Here is a 17,182-nt window from a genome sequence, read left to right as displayed (position 1 = left end):
ACTAGTGCTCCAAATCCCTGCAATAAGTAGTCCAGTAGGTATTCCGCAGAGATCGCTAATTCTGTTGCCAAATTGTACTTTCCAAGCGCTTAGTACAGTGTTCTGCCCACAGTAAGCACTCAATAAATACGACTGAATGAATCACAGGGCTGTCCGTGGTCCCAGGACCGTAGTCTTTAAAAGAAGAGCTTTTACGCCGTGGAGAGGCTATAACCTTATTTCCTACATCACGTAGTTATTTTGAGAAGCAACGTGGCTCAATGGAAAGAGCATGGGCTGGGGAGCCAGAGGCCGTGGGTTCTAATCCCGGTTCTGCCACTTGTCAGCTGTGTGACCTTGGGCAAGTCACTTAACTTCTCTGGGCCCCAGTTCCTCCATCTGTAAAATGGGGATGAAGACTGTGAGCCCCACATGGGATAACCTGATTACTTTGGATCTACCCCAGGGCTTAGAAGAGTACTTGGCACATAGTAAGCACTTAACAAATACCAACATTACTATTATTATTACGTCTATTCCGGGCTAATGAGCTCATGGGAATCCCTCCAAACTTTCCCATTTGCTTCCGGCTGTTCTACATGTGGCCTCGTGACATGCTTCCTCCTAGAAGAGCTCCCCGACTGCATCATCTCGGTTACGAAAGCCAAGCTGACAAGCAATTCCCATACGCCAAGCCGGACAAGGCTGTTTCCAGTGCAGAGAGGTTTAGCGGAAAGTGCCCGGGGTTTGGAGTCAGAGGACCTGAGTTCTACTCCCGGCTCCGCCATTAGCACCTTCTGTGATCTTGGGCAACTCGCTTCACTTTTCTGGGCCTGAGTTCCCCCATGTGTAAAAAGGGGATTCAATACTCGCTCTTCCTCCTCCTTAATAATAACGATGGCATTTATTAAGTGCTTACTATGTGCTCTAAGCACTGGGGAGGTTACAAGGTGATCAGGTTGTCCCACGGGGAGCTCACAGTCTTCATCCCCATTTTACAGGTGAGGTAACTGAGGCACAGAGAAATTAAGTGACTTGCCCAAAGTCACACAGCTGACAATTGGCAGAGCCGGGATTTGAACCCATGACCTCGGACTCCCAAGCCTGGGCTCTTTCCACTGAGCCATGCTGCTTGGACTGTGAGCCCCACGTGGGACGTGGTGATCTTCTATCTATCCCTGGGCTTAGTTCAGTGCCGGGCACATAGTAAGCGCTTAGCAAATACCACAATTACACTAATTTTGCTTTTTCTTAATGGAGTAGCAGGGAGACAGATAATAATAATAATAATAATGGCATGTATTAAGCGCTTACTATGTGCAAAGCACTGTTCTAAGCGCTGGGAAGGTTACAAGGTGATCAGGTTGTCCCACGGTGGGGCTCACAGTCAATCCCCATTTTACAGATAAGGTAACTGAGGCCCAGAGAAGTGAAGTGACTTGCCCAAAGTCACACAGCTGACAATTGTCAGAGCCGGGATTTGAACCTGTGGCCTCTGACTCCAAAGCCCGGGCTCTTTCCACTAAGCCATGCTGCTTCTCTGATGAAAGATGAAAAATGAAAGATGTGACCCAAATGCAGATAGACACTTTCAAAGAATCAATTAAAATCAAGATGGTCGTGCCTTTTCTTAAACTATAAGCTCATGGCGGGCAAGAAACCTGATATATTTTCCTCTCCCAAGCGCTTAGTTCTGGGCTCTGCACATAGTAAGCGCTCAGTAAATACCAGTGATAGATGGATGATCACCCTGTGGAGTGTAAGCTTGTTATGCAACGCCGCGGCATTCACAGCTGACAATTGGCGGAGCCGGGATTTGAACCCATGACCTCTGACTCCAAAGCCCGTGCTCTTTCCACTGAGCCACGCTGCTTCCTTAGACTGTGAGCCCCAAGTAGGTCAGGGACTGTGTCTATCAGGATAAACCCGTCTCTCTCCCATCATCAACAATCGTATTTATTGAGCGCTTACTATGTGCAGAGCACTGTACTAAGCGCTTACCAGCACTGACACCAGTGCTCTGAGGCCTCCTAAGTGCTCAACGAATCCCAGAATCATTGCCGCCAAGAGGGGCCAGGAGGAGCCGGCAAACTAGAACCCATCCGCTCCCTGAGATGGCACCGCTTCCCGATGTGGCTTCTTTGGCCCTTTGAGAATGAAGTGTGGCTACAGCCCGGGGGTCAAAAGGACCTGGCTTCTACTCCCGGCTCTGCCACGTGTCCTGCTCTGTGACCTTGGCCAAGTCCCTTCACTTCTCTGGGCCTCAGTTCCCTCATCTGCAAAATGGGGATTGAGACTGTGAGCCCCAAGTGGGACAGGGACTGTATCCAACCTGACTATTCTGTTATCTACCCCAGTGTGCTTAGAACAGTACCTGGCCCACAGAAGCGGCATGGCCTAGAGGCAAGAACATGGGCTTGAGAGTCAGAGGTCATAATAATAATAATAATAATGATGGCATTCGTTAAGCGCTTACTATGTGCAAAGCACTGTTCTAAGCACTGGGGAAGATACAAGGTGATCAGGTTGTCCCACGTGGGGCTCACAGTCTCAATCCCCATTTCACAGACTTCTAGACTGTGAGCCCGCTGTTGGGTAGGGACCGTCTGTATGTGTTGCCAACTTGTACTTCCCAAGCACTTAGTACAGTGCTCTGCACACAGTAAGCGCTCAATAAATACGATTGAATGAATGAATACAGATGAGGTAACCGAGGCACAGAGAAGTTAAGTGACTTGCCCAAAGTCACACAGCTGACAAGCGGTGGAGCTGGGATTAGAACGCATGACCTCTGACTCTCAAGCTCGGGCTCTTTCCACTGAGCCACCCGGCTCCGTCACTTGTCTGCTGTGTGACCATGGGCAAGCCACTTCCCTTCTCTGTGCCTCAGTTACCTAATCTGTAAAGTGGGAATTGAGACTGTGAGCCTCATGTGGGACGTGGGACAACCTGATTACCTTGTATCTACCCCAGGACTTGGAACAGTGTTTGGCACATAATAAGTACTTAACGAATCCCATCGTTATCAACACAGGAAGTGCTTAACAAATGCCATTTCTTTTATAAAAAACAGGCGTTTCTTCATAAATCTGAGGAAACACTGGGGAAGGTTGGGTTTCGACCCAGCTGGGAGGCCGAGGACAGGTCGGCGGGGCGGCGACCCGGCCACCCTGCCTGGTCCTGAGGGGTTCGAGCCCCCCGTCCTGGGGGGTGGAGGCTGGAAAGGGGAGGAAGGTCCGTACCGTAGGTGCCTCGCCCCGCCATCTTATGGAACTGCTGCCATGTGAGGGGACCCTGCACGTGCTGGATATTCTCCCACGTCCGACCCGTCCGCTTTTTTTGGATCGCGTCCTGGAGAAAGGGTTGCAAAGACAGCAACATACGCACCACGTCTTGGGAGGAGAGGACGCTGATGTCCAGCACTGTGAACGACAAGAAGGGCGCGGATCCAAGCCGGGAGACAGTGAAAACCCAGCCGTGCCCTTTCTCCCCTCGCCCCTTCCCCCGCCCCGGGGGGAGACCGCGCGGTGGAGATCCCGCACGGACCCAACGGGGGGCCACCTGACGGGACGGTTTCAACGTGATCCGGCCTGGGGCCGGAGGGGAGGATCAGCTCGTCGCTTGAGTTACTTCGAACCCGACGATTCCGTGATTGAGTGGCCAAGCTGACTGGCGGGGAGGGGGGCTGGCAGGGTCCCTCTGGCCTTAAGGGAAATGTTTTAGCCCACACCATCGCTGGAGGAAGCAAACGGAAAGCTACGAATACTCTGCACGCTTAATGCGGTGGGCTCGGGACGGGGTCTCGAGTGCGGGAGCCTGAGATGTTAGCCCCCGGGATGCTTCCGGCCGCTTGGGTTCTCCGTCGGGCGAGGGGAGGCTCGACCGGTTTTGGGGGGCAGGGGAGCCCGGGATGTGGAAAAGAGGCAGAGGGGGCTCCCCTGGCTGCTAGCCTGGGAGTCAGAAGGTCACGGGTTCTATTCCCGCCTCCGCCACACATCTGCTGGGCGGCCCTGGGCAAGCCGCTTCGCTTCTCTGTGCCTCAGATCCCTCATTTGGAAAATGGGGAGTAGCATTGTGAGCCCTGTGCGGGACGGGGATTAGGTCCAACCCGATCTGCTTGTATTCATCCCAGCGCTCAGCAAGCGCTTAACAAATTCCTCAGTTATTGCTCTGAGGAAGGTCTGCGGGTTGGGGGGGTTTCTCTATGGTGAGCGAGGAGGAAGGGGTGAGAGCGAGAGGGGGTGTGAAATCCGCGGAGACGGCCACCGCCACCCCCTCGCAGTTCCCGGTCCCCAGAGTCGAGACTTGTCGAGACAAGGCCCCGGGGACCCCGGAGAGTGGGCCGGACCGCCCGCACCCGGAAAGCGGCGGGGGGAGGAGGCGGGATTGGTGGGGCCGGCGGGAGCGGGGCCGTACCGTTGTTGTGGGGCCAGGAGTGCACGGTGGCGGCCCGGACCAGGGCCTCGTCCACCTTGCCGCCGGTGGGGTTGTCCACGTACTGGCGGCCCTGCTCCAGGGCGTTGAAACACTCCATCCACGAGTCGTTGTCGTCCGCCCGCACCCTATCGTAGGTCCAGGCCCCGCCGGGGGGCATGTGGAGGGGTGGGGGGCCGCCGGCGGCCGATGAGGACGACGAGGCCGAGGACGACGAGGATGAGGACGACGGGCAGGAGGGGGCGGCGGCACGGGAGGGCGAGAAGGAGGTCGGGGCGGGGTCCGGGCAGGTCAGGGCGGAGAAGGGCTGCGCGTGCTGGGTCTGCAGCAGGAGCAGGAGGCTGGTCGGGGGATCCCGGGGGGGCGGGGCAGTCCGGCAGAGGGTCAGCCGGCGCTCGGCCGCCCGGCCGGTGTCGGACGTCCTCCCGAAGATGTCCAGCTCGTCCTCGAGGAAGAGGCCCGAGTCGTAGCCCAGCTGGCGGTTCATGATGGCGCTGAAGCCACAGGTGCAGCGGTACTGGTCCTCGTGGGAGGAGTCGGGGATGTAGAGGCCCACGTCGGCCCCCTTGACGTTCATGTTGCAGGCGCAGACGCAGCAGCTGTCGAAGTTGCGGTCCTTGAAGATGTTGAGCGTCGAGTCGGACAGGAGCAGGGTGACGTAGAGGCTGTGGGCCTCGGGGATGGGCCGGCCCGTGGCCGGCTCCACCGAGCTCAGGGGCCGCGACGTGGACGGAGTCGAAGCCGGGGAGCCCTGGTCCGGCCCGTCGTACTTCACCGAGCCCTGGCCGCTGGACGCCCCCGCCCCCCGGGGGGTCCGCGGGGTGCGGGGCGTGCGGGGGGTGGGGACGGAGAAGCGGGGCGTGGCCGGCGAGGGCAGGACGCCCGCCCCGCTGTTGCTGGCGGCGCCGTTGAGGGCGATGGGCGTGTTCATCTGCAGGTAGTCTGGGTCCGCCAGGCTGCCCACGCTGGGCACGTTGCTGGGGTGACGGGCGCGGGGCGGAGACGGGACGCCGGGGGAGAGACGGAGACACAGATTAGGAGGAGACCACCGCCGGGCCCCTCGTTCCCCCCCACCTCCCTCCAGTCGTTCATTCCATCCATCCCATTTACTGAGCACCGACCGCGTGCGGAGCACTGGACTAAGCGCTCTGGATGGTGCGATGACCAACAGACGCGTTCCCTGCCCATGCCGAGCTTAAGGTCTGCCGCTTCTCCCTGACGGGACAGTCAGCAGTAGCAGTGAGAAGCAGCACGGTGTAGTGGTTAGAGCGCGTCGGACGTCACGGGTTCTAATCCCGGCTCTGCCACTTCTCTGCTGTGTGACCTGGGGCAAGTCGCTTCCAGGGCTTAGAACAGTGCCTGGCATGAAATAAGCACTTAACAAATACCATCATTATTATACGCCTCTCTGGGCCTCAGTTTCCTTACCCGTAAAACGGGGATGGAGACTGTGAGCCCCATGTAGGACAGGGACTGTGTCCGAACCGATCTGCTTGTATCCACCCCAGCGCTTTTTACAGTGCCTGGTGCAGAGTAAGCATTTAACAAATACCATCGTAGTGCTTCGCACACAGCAAGCGCTAAATAATATTAATAATAATGGCGTTTGTTAAGCGTTTACCATGTGCTAAGCACTGGTCGAGGCGCTATAAAGATTTAGATCTAGGGAAGAACCACAGATTGAAGTAACCTATTGAGCTATAGCCAGCCTTAAACAGACACCATTATTATTATTATTATTTCTATTATTATTATTATTAAAGAAGCACCCCGATGACGGTCTGTGAGAAGTTGGAACTGTGATGCGCTGAGGGCTAAAAGGTGACCTAGAAATCTTGATTGGCAATCAACGCTCACAGACGCCTGCGGTCATAAGTGGGCAATCATAATCTTTCCTCTAATTGGATTACATTTGAAAGCCGGCGTGCCTTCTCAGCGAACCTCTGAAATTAATAAGCAGCCCACACCGGGAAAAAGGAACTTTGGTCATTAACGGAAAGCCGGAGAATTAAAATCGGTCCCGTGGTAGGGTCGACGGGGAACGTGTTCTTTCTGGTTGAGGAGGGGAGAAGAAGCCTCTGGAGTGGAAATGATGGATTTAAAGGATTTGCGGAGCTTGGATGATTTAAGCCGTTTCCTCTGGAAACGAATCTGCTGTCGGAAGAGACCCCTTGTTCGCTATTAACGGTCGCTGAAGGGGTTTGACGTGAGCTGGGTTCTGGGAGTCCCCCGGCTCCCAGATAATAATAATAATAATGATGATGATGATGGCATTTGTTAAGCGCTTACTATGCACCAAGCACTGTTCTAACTGCTGGGGTAGATACAAGGTCATCAGATTGTTCCATGTGGGGCTCACGCTCTTAATCCCCATTTTCCAGATGAGGTAACTGAGGCACAGAGAAGTAGCAGCAGATGAGTGGTGGAGCCGGGATTAGAACCCACATCCTCTGACTCCCAAGCCCAGGCTCTTGCCATTAGGTTATGCTGAATTTTGATATCCCTAGAAGAATTTCTCTGTTGCACTGGCCTCTTCCAAGCGCTTAGTACAGTGCGCTGCACATAGCACGTGCTCAACAAATACCAGCGCTTACTACAGTGCCTGGCACATAGCAGGCGCTTAACAAATACCACTGATGGATTGCTTTTATTTTATGGAGCTTTTTTAACTCTCTCACAAATCATCACTGATCTTTGCAATCAATCACAGCCTTAATGTCGACTTTGTGCAGAACGCTGAGCACAGTGCTTGGCAGAATATAAGGCGTCTACCAATCCTGTTGTATTGTACTCTCCCAAGTGCTTATCACAGTGCTCTGCACACAGTAGGTACTCAATAAATACCACTTTTTGATTACCAAAGAATTGGAAGATCACTGCCCTCAAGGAGTTTGGAGAATAGCAGGGGGGGAACACAGACAATAGAATAAATTACATTCTAGTTTAGAATGTAATTCTAAACTGGGGGGAGAAATTGAGTAGGTAAGACGCCAGAACCCAGGCCTAGGAGTCAGAAGGTCATGGGTTCTAGTCCCGGCTCCACCACTTAATAATAATAATGATGGCATTTGCTAAGCGCTTACTATGTGCCCAGCACTGTTCTAAGCACTGGGGGGGATACAAGGTGATCAGGTTGTCCCACATGGGGCTCACAATCGTAATCCCCATTTTACAGATGAGGGAACTGAGGCTCAGAGAAGTGAAGTGACTTGCTCAAGGCCACACAGCAGACGTGTGGCAGAGCCGGGATTCGAACCCATGACCTCTGACTCTCAAGCCCGGGATCTTTCCACTGAGCCACGCTGCTTCTCTGCTGTCTGCTGTGTCACCACTTGTCTGCTGTGTGACCTTGGGCACGACACTTCAGTTCTCTGGGCCTCAGTTACCTCATTTGTAAAATGGGTCCCTCCTTGAACGAGTACCATATAAAAGAGAAGCAGCGTGGCTCAGTGGAAAGAGCACAGGTTTGGGAGTCAGAGGTCATGGGTTCTAATCCTGACTCCACCCCCTGTCAGATGTATGACTTTGGGCAAGTCACTTAACTTCTCTGTGCCTCAGTTACTTCATCTGTAAAATGAGGATTAAGACTGTGAGCCCCAGGTGGGACAACCTGATTACCTTGTATCTCCCCAGCACTTAGAACAGTGCTTGGCACATAGTAAGCACTTAACAAATGCCATCATTATTATTATTATATATATAAAAAAAGTGCTACTGGGTTGTTGTGACTGAAATGCTCCTCTGGTGGGCAGAAGGGCCTCAAGTTTTTTCTTGTCTAAAAATGGTGTTTACTATGTGCCAGGAGAAACAGCGTGGTTTAGTAGAAAGAGCCCGGGCTAGGGAGTCAGAAGGACCTGGGTTCTAATCCCGGCTCCGCCACATGTCTGCTGTGTGACCTTGGGCAAGTCGCTTCACTTCTCTGGGCCTCAGTGACCTCATCTATAAAAAACGGGCACCAAGAATGTGAGCCTAATGTAGGACAGGGACTGTGCCAACCTGATTAACTTGAATCTACTTCAGCACTGAGAACAGTGCTTGGCACATGGTAAGCGCACTTAACGGGTACTATTATTATTTGCTTGGATCCACCCCAGAGCTTAGTACAGTGCCTGGCACACAGTAAGTGCTTAATAAGTACCACCATTTTTATTTATACCAGTTCATCAGGTTGGACACAATCCCTGTCCCACGTAAGGTCACAGTCTCAATCCCCATTTTCCAGATAAGGGAATTGAAGCATAGAGGAAGTGAAGTGACTCACCCAAGGTCATCCAGCAGATGAGTGGCGGAGACAGGATTAGAACCCATGACCTCCTGACTCCCAGTCCTGGGCTCTACCCACTAAGCCATGCTGTGTCTCTGCATGCAGTAAGCGCTCAATATATGTAACTGATGGATTAGATCCCAATATTAAATGTATATATGTTTGTACGTATTTATTACTCTATTTATTTATTTATTTTATTTGTACATATTTATTCTATTTACTTTATTTTGTTAATACGTTTTGTTTTGTTCTCTGTCTCCCCCTTCTAGACTGTGAGCCCACTGTTGGGTAGGGACCGTTTCTATATGTTGCCAACTTGGACTTCCCAAGTGCTTAGTATAGTGCTCTGCACACAGTAAGCGCTCAATAAATACGACTGATTGATTGACTGATTATGTTGCCAACTTGTACTTCCCAAGCGCTTAGTACAGTGCTCTGCACACAGTAAGTGCTCAATAAATACGATTGAATGAATTAACAGGCCCCCTAAAATTCACCCGAATATGCCGATTGACAAAACATCCTAGCCTTTGCATTGCGGATCACGGCCATCAAGTGCCCGAGTAGGGTGGTAGACACCCTTAGCGTCTGTGGGTGAAGCCAAGACATGGCTGGGCACGCATGTGATTCACCGTTACAGATGTGTACCTTTTCCCTCGCAATATGCCCTCAACGGCGGGCACGGCCTGTGCAGGGAACAATATTAATTATAACTGTGGTTTTTGTTAAGTGCTTACTATGTGCCAAACGCTGTTCTAAACTCTGGGGTAGATACCAGCTAATCAAGTTGGACACAGATCCTGTCTCATATGCGGCTCACAGTCTTCAGCGCTTAGAACAGTGCTTTGCACATAGTAAGCACTTAATAAATGCCATTATTATTACTATTAATCCCCATTTTAATGATAATGATGATGGTATTTGTTAAGTGCTTACTATGAGCCAAGCATTGTTCTAAGTGCTGGGGTAGAAACAAGCTAATCAAGTTGGACACAGTCCCTTGTCCTAAATGGGCCTCACAGTCCCAATCCTCATTTATTTTATTATTATTATTAATATTATCGATATTAATAATATATAATAATAAATCATATAATATATATTACTATTGTCTACTATTGTCTACTATTGTCTATATATTGTCAATATATAATATATATTATATAGTATAATATATAATAACACATACAATATATAACATAACAATCAATAATATTAATAATATAATATAATATAATATTATTATTAATATCATTATAATTTATATTATAAAATGATATTTTATTATTATTATTAAATTACGGCATTTGTTAAGCACTTACTACATGCCAAACACCGTTCTGAGGGCTGAGGTAAAGACTAGCTAATCAAGTTGGACACAGTCCCTGTCCCACATGGGGCTCACAGTCGTAATCCCATTATTATTACTAATAATAATATTTGTCAAGCACATTCTACGTGCCAAGCATTGTTCGAAGAGCTGGGGTAGATACAAGCTAATCAAGATGGACACAGTTCCTGTCCCACACGGGACTCACAGTCTTAATCCCCCTTTTCCAGATGAGGGAACTGAGGCTTAAAAAAGGGAAATGACTCGCACAAGTTCACCCAGCAGACACGTGGCAGAGCGGGGATTAGAACCCAGGTCCTGTAAGTGCCAGGCCGGGGCTCTTTCCACAAGGCCACGCTGGAAGTTTTCCAAAAGCCAAGCTTCAGAAACCCGCCGCCATCCTCCGGGCGTGGGGATGGACTTCAACAAGACGTGGTCCCGAAGGCGCCCGGGGAAGTCAACCCGCCCGACTCCGACCGCGGACCTACTTGTAGCCGTCTCTGATGAAGGGGGCCGTGGGCGGCAGGGGCAGCTGCTCGATTTTCGGCGGGATGGCCCACGAAGGCCGGAAGAGGCAGGCCTCCGGGATCTTCAGGGGCAGCAGGCACTGGCTCGGGAGCATCTTCAGCGGGGCAAACATTGAGGAGCTCACCAGAGGTTGGAATGTCGTGGCTCTGTGTACGTATGAGAAGTCCTGTGGGGGAAAAAAGCATTTTAAGGTCAAGTGAGCGAGCTTGGGGAAACGGCCTGCGGAGTCGGGGGGGTGCGACCTGGGAATCTCTTTCCATTCTCTTGTGGAGAGCTAAAGCGGTTCATCTCATCTACTTCACCCTCGGGTTCTCAGACGGGCCCGCCGCCCCCAGCCTCCCCAAATCCCTCTGGGCTGACTCGGATGCCCCTGATCTCCGACCTCTGATCCGCATCCCGCCTCTGACCTGGAACGCCCTCCCTCTTCACACCCGACACTCATTCATTCATCCAATCGTATTTACTAAGTGCTTACTGTGTGCAGAGCACCGTACTAAGCGATTGGGAAAGTACGATATAACAATCAACAGTGGCGCTCCCTGCCCACAATGAGCTCGCGACGACTCTTCCCCCTCTTTCAAAGCCTTCCTGAAGGCCCATCTCCTCCAAGAGGCCTTCCCTGACTAAGTCCCAGTTTTCCTCATATCCCACTCCCTTCTGCATCACCCTGTTTGCTCCCTTTACTCTCACCCCCACCCTTCAACCTCCCAGTGCCCATATCTGCTGTTTATTTCTTTCTATTAATGTCTGCCCGCCCCCCCGTAGACTGTAAGCTCCTTGTGGGCAGGGACTGTGTCTGCTATAACGGTCTATGGTCCTCTCCCAAGTGCTCATGGGAAGCTCTTCATAAATAGAACCGACTGTTCCCGACCGGCCAGTGGTCATTCCACCTCCAAGGTGGGCACGTGCCCCACAGATGCTGCTGTAAGTGGGCACACACCCTGTCTTTTCCTCATGTCGGACACCTGGCCCCTCTCAGACAGCCCGAAATGGGTCTTGGGTGCTGACAGGGTTCGGTCTTTGACGTCCCTTGGTTCCCTACTGCCCCAGCCCCACGGCACTTCTGTCCATATCTGCAAGGTCTTTACTTCTATTCATGTCTGTCTCCCCCGCTGGACTGCAATGTGCATACGTAATATTAATATACAGACTGTAATAATAATAATAACGATGGTACTTGTTACACACTTTCGAGGTGCCATGCACTGTTCTAAGTGCTGGGATGGATACAAGGTCCCACAGGAGGCTCACACTCTCAATCCCCATTTTACAGATGAGGGAACCGAGGCCCACAGAAAGCCCAGTGACTTGCCCCAGCATACAGCAGATAAGTGGTGGAGTCAGGATTAGAACCCACAACCTCTGACACCCAAGCCTGGGCTCTTCCCACTAGACAGTATTACTTTTATGTAATATTAATGCCTGTCTCCCCCTCCAGACTGTAATGCTCATATGTAACGTTCAGACTGTAACATTACATATTATGTACCCAGCTGTAATTTATTTATTGGTTTATTTATATTAATTTATTCACTCATTCATTTATTTATAATAATGTCTGTCTCCCCTTCTAGACTGTAAGCTCGCTGTGGACGGGGAATGTGTGAGAGCCCCACGTGGGACAGGGACCGTGTCCAACCCGATTAGCTGGTATCCACCCTGATTAGCTGACAGTACAGTGTTTGGCGCATTGTAAGCGCCTAAAAAATACCAGAGTTATTATCGTTCTACGGTACTCTCCCCCAAGTGCTTAGTCCAGTGCTCCGCACGCGGTAAGCGCTCAATAAATATGGCTGACTGCCCTCCACCCCCTCATACTTTGATCCGGGGGGGTGGGGGTGGATGCCCGCAGTGAGATAAATAATAATAATAATCATAATGGTATTTGTTAAGCGCCTACTATGTGCAAAGCACTGTTCTAAGCGCTGGGGAGGTTAAGGTTACAAGGTGACCAGGTTGTCCCATGGGAGGTTAACAGTCTTAAGCCCCATTTTACGGATGAGGTAACTGAGGCACAGAGAAGTTACGTGACTTGCCCAAAGTCACACAGCTGACAACGGGCGGAGCCAGGATTCGAACCCACGACCGCTGGTTCCAAAGCCCGTGCTCTTTCCACTGAGCCATGCTGCTTCTCTTCTCTTAAAACCCAGACCGCGATCCTCCTTCGGCCCCGTTCGCCATTAGCGTTTCCTTCCCCCCCCGCCGACCGATTCTCCATTAAAGGCGGATACCTTCATCTCCTCCGGCTTGGGGCTGCCCATCCCGTCTTCCACTTCCATTTTGAAGTCGGTGAGCTGGGTGGTAACCATGGTGACCACGGGGCTCTCCATCACGCCTAATGCCGGCGCCACCTCCGAGCTAATTCCATCTTTATAATTCATCACGGGGGAGAAGGCGGGGTGCTGTTCCAAAGATGGAGGAGTTGGGAACATCCTCTGCAGATCTGCCACTGCTAAATAGCACACACACACACGCGCACACATGCACACGCACACGCACACGCGCACGCACGCACACACACACACGCACACAGAGACCCCACTTGCCGTTAACACAACATCCGGAAAACGGCAAACGGAAAAACACCCCACAGTTCTCCTCGGCCCCCGGGGGGTAAGCGGAATTTAGCTCCGCAATTGAGAGGTCCCCTTTAAAGTACAGGGAGCCGCCGGGGTAACCTAAAATAACAATAATCGTAGCGATGACGATGATAATGGTCATGATAATCACAGTAATAACTGCGGCAGGTTGAGCGCTTACTATGCCAAGCAGCATACTAAGCGCTGGGGTAGATAGAAGATCATCAGGTCCCATGCAGGAGGGAGGACGGGGATTGAATCCTCATTTTGCGGATGGGGGGACTGAGGCCCAGACAAATGAAGTGTCAAACAGCAGGGAAATGATGGAGCTGGGATTCGAACCCAGGCCCCCTAAGACTCCCAAGCCCGGGCTCTTTCCACTAGGCCACGCCGCTTCTCTGGCCCTGACGATTTACGTCCCTAAGGTGATGGCCATTGGCAGAAACTCATTAGCTTCTGGACCATCCCGCTACTTAAATCTGTCTTTCCACTAAGTTGTGTAACGCCCAGACAGGAAAACCAAAGAAAATCAAAAACACCTGTTTGCTGACGGCAGGTGTACCTTTTTCATTCAGCGAAAGCAATGAAGCACAGCCTAGGGGCACGGGACAACGGTCAGTAGCCAAATGGAGTAACCAGAGTGTTGAGGGTCCCCAAAAGACCAGGATACACATGATACGGTGTCCATCCCAGTGAAAACTGGCCTGTCGTTAAAACAGTCCAGTGCGGAAAAGACGGAGGCATCTCCTCGGGGCCAGAGAGAGGCGGCAAGGGGGAAGACGCAATCGAAGTGCACGCATCCCAAGGTGGCATCACTGCCGGGCGCATTTTGGATTCGCATCCCCAGCTGCTTTTTAAAATCTGTTCCCAAATGAAAGACATTTGAGACCAGGGATATTTGAAACCTGCCATCATCAGCTGGGGGCTGTCTGTGATTTTGGCGGGGCGCCAAGCAATTCTGCCTTCTCGGGGGTTTGCTAGGACGTGATAGTTTCTAAAGCTGGGCGGCCACAAAGAATAACCGGCCACTCGGTCAAACTATTTTAATTCAGGAAATGAATATTTGAGGGAAGGAAGGGGATTTGGGCCTAAGGGAGGGATCGACTCTATTTTCTTATTTTGGAAAATATTTGGACTCCCCCAATCCTTCCCCCCATGCCCTCCCCCATGCCCCGCAACTCCATATGACCATGTAGTTCACCACCCCGGAAGCCCACCGAGGACAGCCTGGCCCAGGGGCGGCGGTGGGACCGCTAAACGTGTTCAATCTTTCTGATGCACGTACGTAAGACCCGAACCCAGGCTGACACTCCCCTACCCCCCAACCCGCACCTCACACTCATCGCAAAGCGGGCCGCCCCAACACCGAGGAAAAACCAGTGTTTGAACAGGTCTGGGCCATCTTCCAGACTGTAAGCTTGATGTGGGCAAAGAAGGGAACATGTCCGCTAATTCTGGTGTACACTGTGAGCTCCCTCTAGACTGCAAGCTCGTTGTGGGCATAGTGCATGTCTGCTAATTCTGTTGTAGACTATACACTCCCTCTAGACCATAAGCTCATTGTGGGCAAGGAAGGGAACATGTCTGTTAATTCTGGTGTTTACTGTGAGCTCCCTCTGGACTGTCAGCTCGCTGTGGGTAGGGAACCTGTCCGCTAATTCTGGTGTAGACTGTAAACTCCCTCTGGATGGTAAGCTTCTTGTGGGCAGAGAAGGGAACGTATCTGCTGACTCTGATGTAGACTTTAAGCTCGTTGTGGGCATGGAGTGTGTCCATTAATTCTGTCATACACTGTAAGCTCCCTCTAGACTGTCAGCTCGCTGTGGGCAAGAAGGGAACATGTCTGCCAATTCTGGTGTTCACTGTGAGCTCCCTGTAGACTGTAAGCTCGTTGTGGGCTGCGAGTGTTTTCATTAATTCTGCTGTAGACTGTAAGCTCATTGTGGGCAAGGAAGGGAACATGTCCACTAATCCTAGTGTTCACTGTGAGTTCACTGTGGGAGGGAGCGTGTCTGCTAATTCTGAGGCAGACTGTAAGCTCATTGTGGGCAGGGAAGGGAACATGTCCGCTAATCCTGGTGTTCACTGTTAGCTTCCTCTAGACTGTAAGCTCATTGTGGGAGCGTGTCGGCTAATTCGGGAGTGGACTGTAATCTTGTTGTGGGCAGGGAGTGTGTCCATTCATTCATTCAATCGTATTTATTGAGCGCTTACTCTGTGCATTTAGCTTTAATTCTATTTGTTCTGACAACTTGACACCTGTCCACATGTTTTGTTTTGTTGTCTGTCTCCCCCTTCTAGACTGTGAGCCCATTGTTGGGTAAGGACCGTCTGTCTCTATATGTTGCCAACTTGTACTTCCCAAGTGCTTAGTAATAATAATAATAATAATGGCATTTATCAAGCGCTTACTATGTGCAAAGCACTGTTCTAAGTGCTGAAAATTTATGAAGCGCTTACTCTGTGCAAAGCACTGTTCTAAGCGCTGGGGAGGTTACAAGGTGATCAGATTGTCCCACATGGGGCTCACTGTCTTAATCCCCATTTTACAGATGAGGTCACTGAGGCGCAGAGAAGTTAAGTGTCTTGCCCAAAGTCACACAGATGACAATTCGGGGGGGGGCAGGATTTGAACCCATGACCTCTGACTCCAAAGCCCGGGTTCTTTCCACTGAGCCACGCTGCTTCTAGTAAGTGCTCAATAAATATGATTGAATGAATGACTGAATGCAGAGCACTGGACTAAGCATCCGTTAATTCTGCTGTAGACTGTAAGCCCCCATTAGGCTACAAACTCATTGTGGGCAGGGAACGTGTCTTCCAACTCTGTTACACTGTACTTTCCCAAGCGCTCAGTACAGTGCTCTGCCCATAGTAAACGCACAATAAATATCATTCATTGATATTTAAGTGGAGTCCTCTTAAAGGGCAATGTGGGCATCTGGCCACTGGGGGGAGCTCGTGGAATGAATCTAATAATAATAATAATAATGATGGCATTTATTAAGCGCTTACTATGTGCAAAGCACTGTTCTAAGCGCTGGGGAGGTTACAAGGTGATCAGGTTGTCCCACAGGGGGCTCACAGTCTTAATCCCCATTTTACAGATGAGGTAACTGAGGCCCAGAGAAGTTAAGTGACTTGCCCAAAGTCACACAGCTGACAATTGGCAGAGCTGGGATTTGAACCCATGACCTCTGACTCCAAAGCCCGTGCTCTTTCCACTGAGCCACGCTGCTTCTCTGGATCAAACCTCTCTGATCCACATCCTGAACTGTGACCACGGCTCTAATACAGCAATCGACTGATGGTATTTATTGAGCGCTTACTGTGTGCAGAGCACTGGACTAAGCACCTGGGAGAAGACAATACAACGGGGTTGATTTGGGATTGCAATTAGCACCTTGCTTTCCAGTCTCACTGCTCTCCTTTTTCATTTGTTCACTGTTGATAATCACGCATCCAAAGACTTTGAAAACCACGAGCTAGCAAAAGGGATGAGGTGAAGGGGGGATTAACTGGGTTTGGCTCATGGTCTAATAATAATAATAATAATAATGATGGCATTTGTTAAGCGTTTACTCTGTGCAAAGCACTGTTCTAAGCGCTGGGGAGGTTATAAGGTGATCAGGTTGTCCCACCGGGGGCTCACAGTTTTAATCCCCATTTTACAGATGAGGTAACTGAGGCACAGAGAAGTGAAGTGACTTGTCCAAAGTCACACAGCTGACAGTTGGCGGAGCCGGGATTTGAACCCATGGCCTCTGACTCCAAAGCCCGGGCTCTTTCCACTGAGCCACGCTGCTTGTGAGGAGAATCGACGTTAGATGGGAAGAGGATTAACAATGATAATCCTAATAATGATAATTATGATCTTGGTTAGCGCTTATTAGGTGTCAGGTACTGTAGGAAGCGCTGGTTCCAAGCTGACTCCCAAGCCCGGGCTCTAGCCACCAAGATTAGAACTCTCATGGCCCCTGAACAGATCCCTGACCCGTATCTTTGAATTATGTAGGATAAATTACTCATTCATTTTAACGTCTATCACCCCACCACACCCCCAGA

General features: G+C 50.9%; 1 protein-coding gene across 2 annotated transcripts in view; it reads right to left on the bottom strand.

Moving 5' to 3' along the window:
- MED13L (mediator complex subunit 13L) overlaps positions 1-17,182 on the bottom strand; it is a 421,642-nt gene that overhangs the window by 52,183 nt on the left and 352,277 nt on the right. Inside the window, exons 15-18 of one of the 2 annotated variants that reach the window (XM_038762515.1) lie at positions 12,770-12,990; positions 10,499-10,704; positions 4,396-5,390; positions 3,222-3,401 (exon numbers count right to left, since the gene is read on the bottom strand). In XM_038762515.1, coding sequence (XP_038618443.1) covers positions 3,222-3,401; positions 4,396-5,390; positions 10,499-10,704; positions 12,770-12,990 — 1,602 coding nt within the window. The remainder of the gene's footprint in view (positions 1-3,221; positions 3,402-4,395; positions 5,391-10,498; positions 10,705-12,769; positions 12,991-17,182) is intronic. The other variant, XM_038762516.1, reaches the window with a different exon arrangement.

This window comes from Tachyglossus aculeatus, chromosome 21, assembly GCF_015852505.1.
Source record: "Tachyglossus aculeatus isolate mTacAcu1 chromosome 21, mTacAcu1.pri, whole genome shotgun sequence".
In the NCBI taxonomy this organism is placed as follows: domain Eukaryota; kingdom Metazoa; phylum Chordata; class Mammalia; order Monotremata; family Tachyglossidae; genus Tachyglossus; species Tachyglossus aculeatus.
The sequence above is the reverse complement of the archived record's forward strand: the minus strand, read 5'-3'. Positions and strand labels throughout refer to the sequence as shown.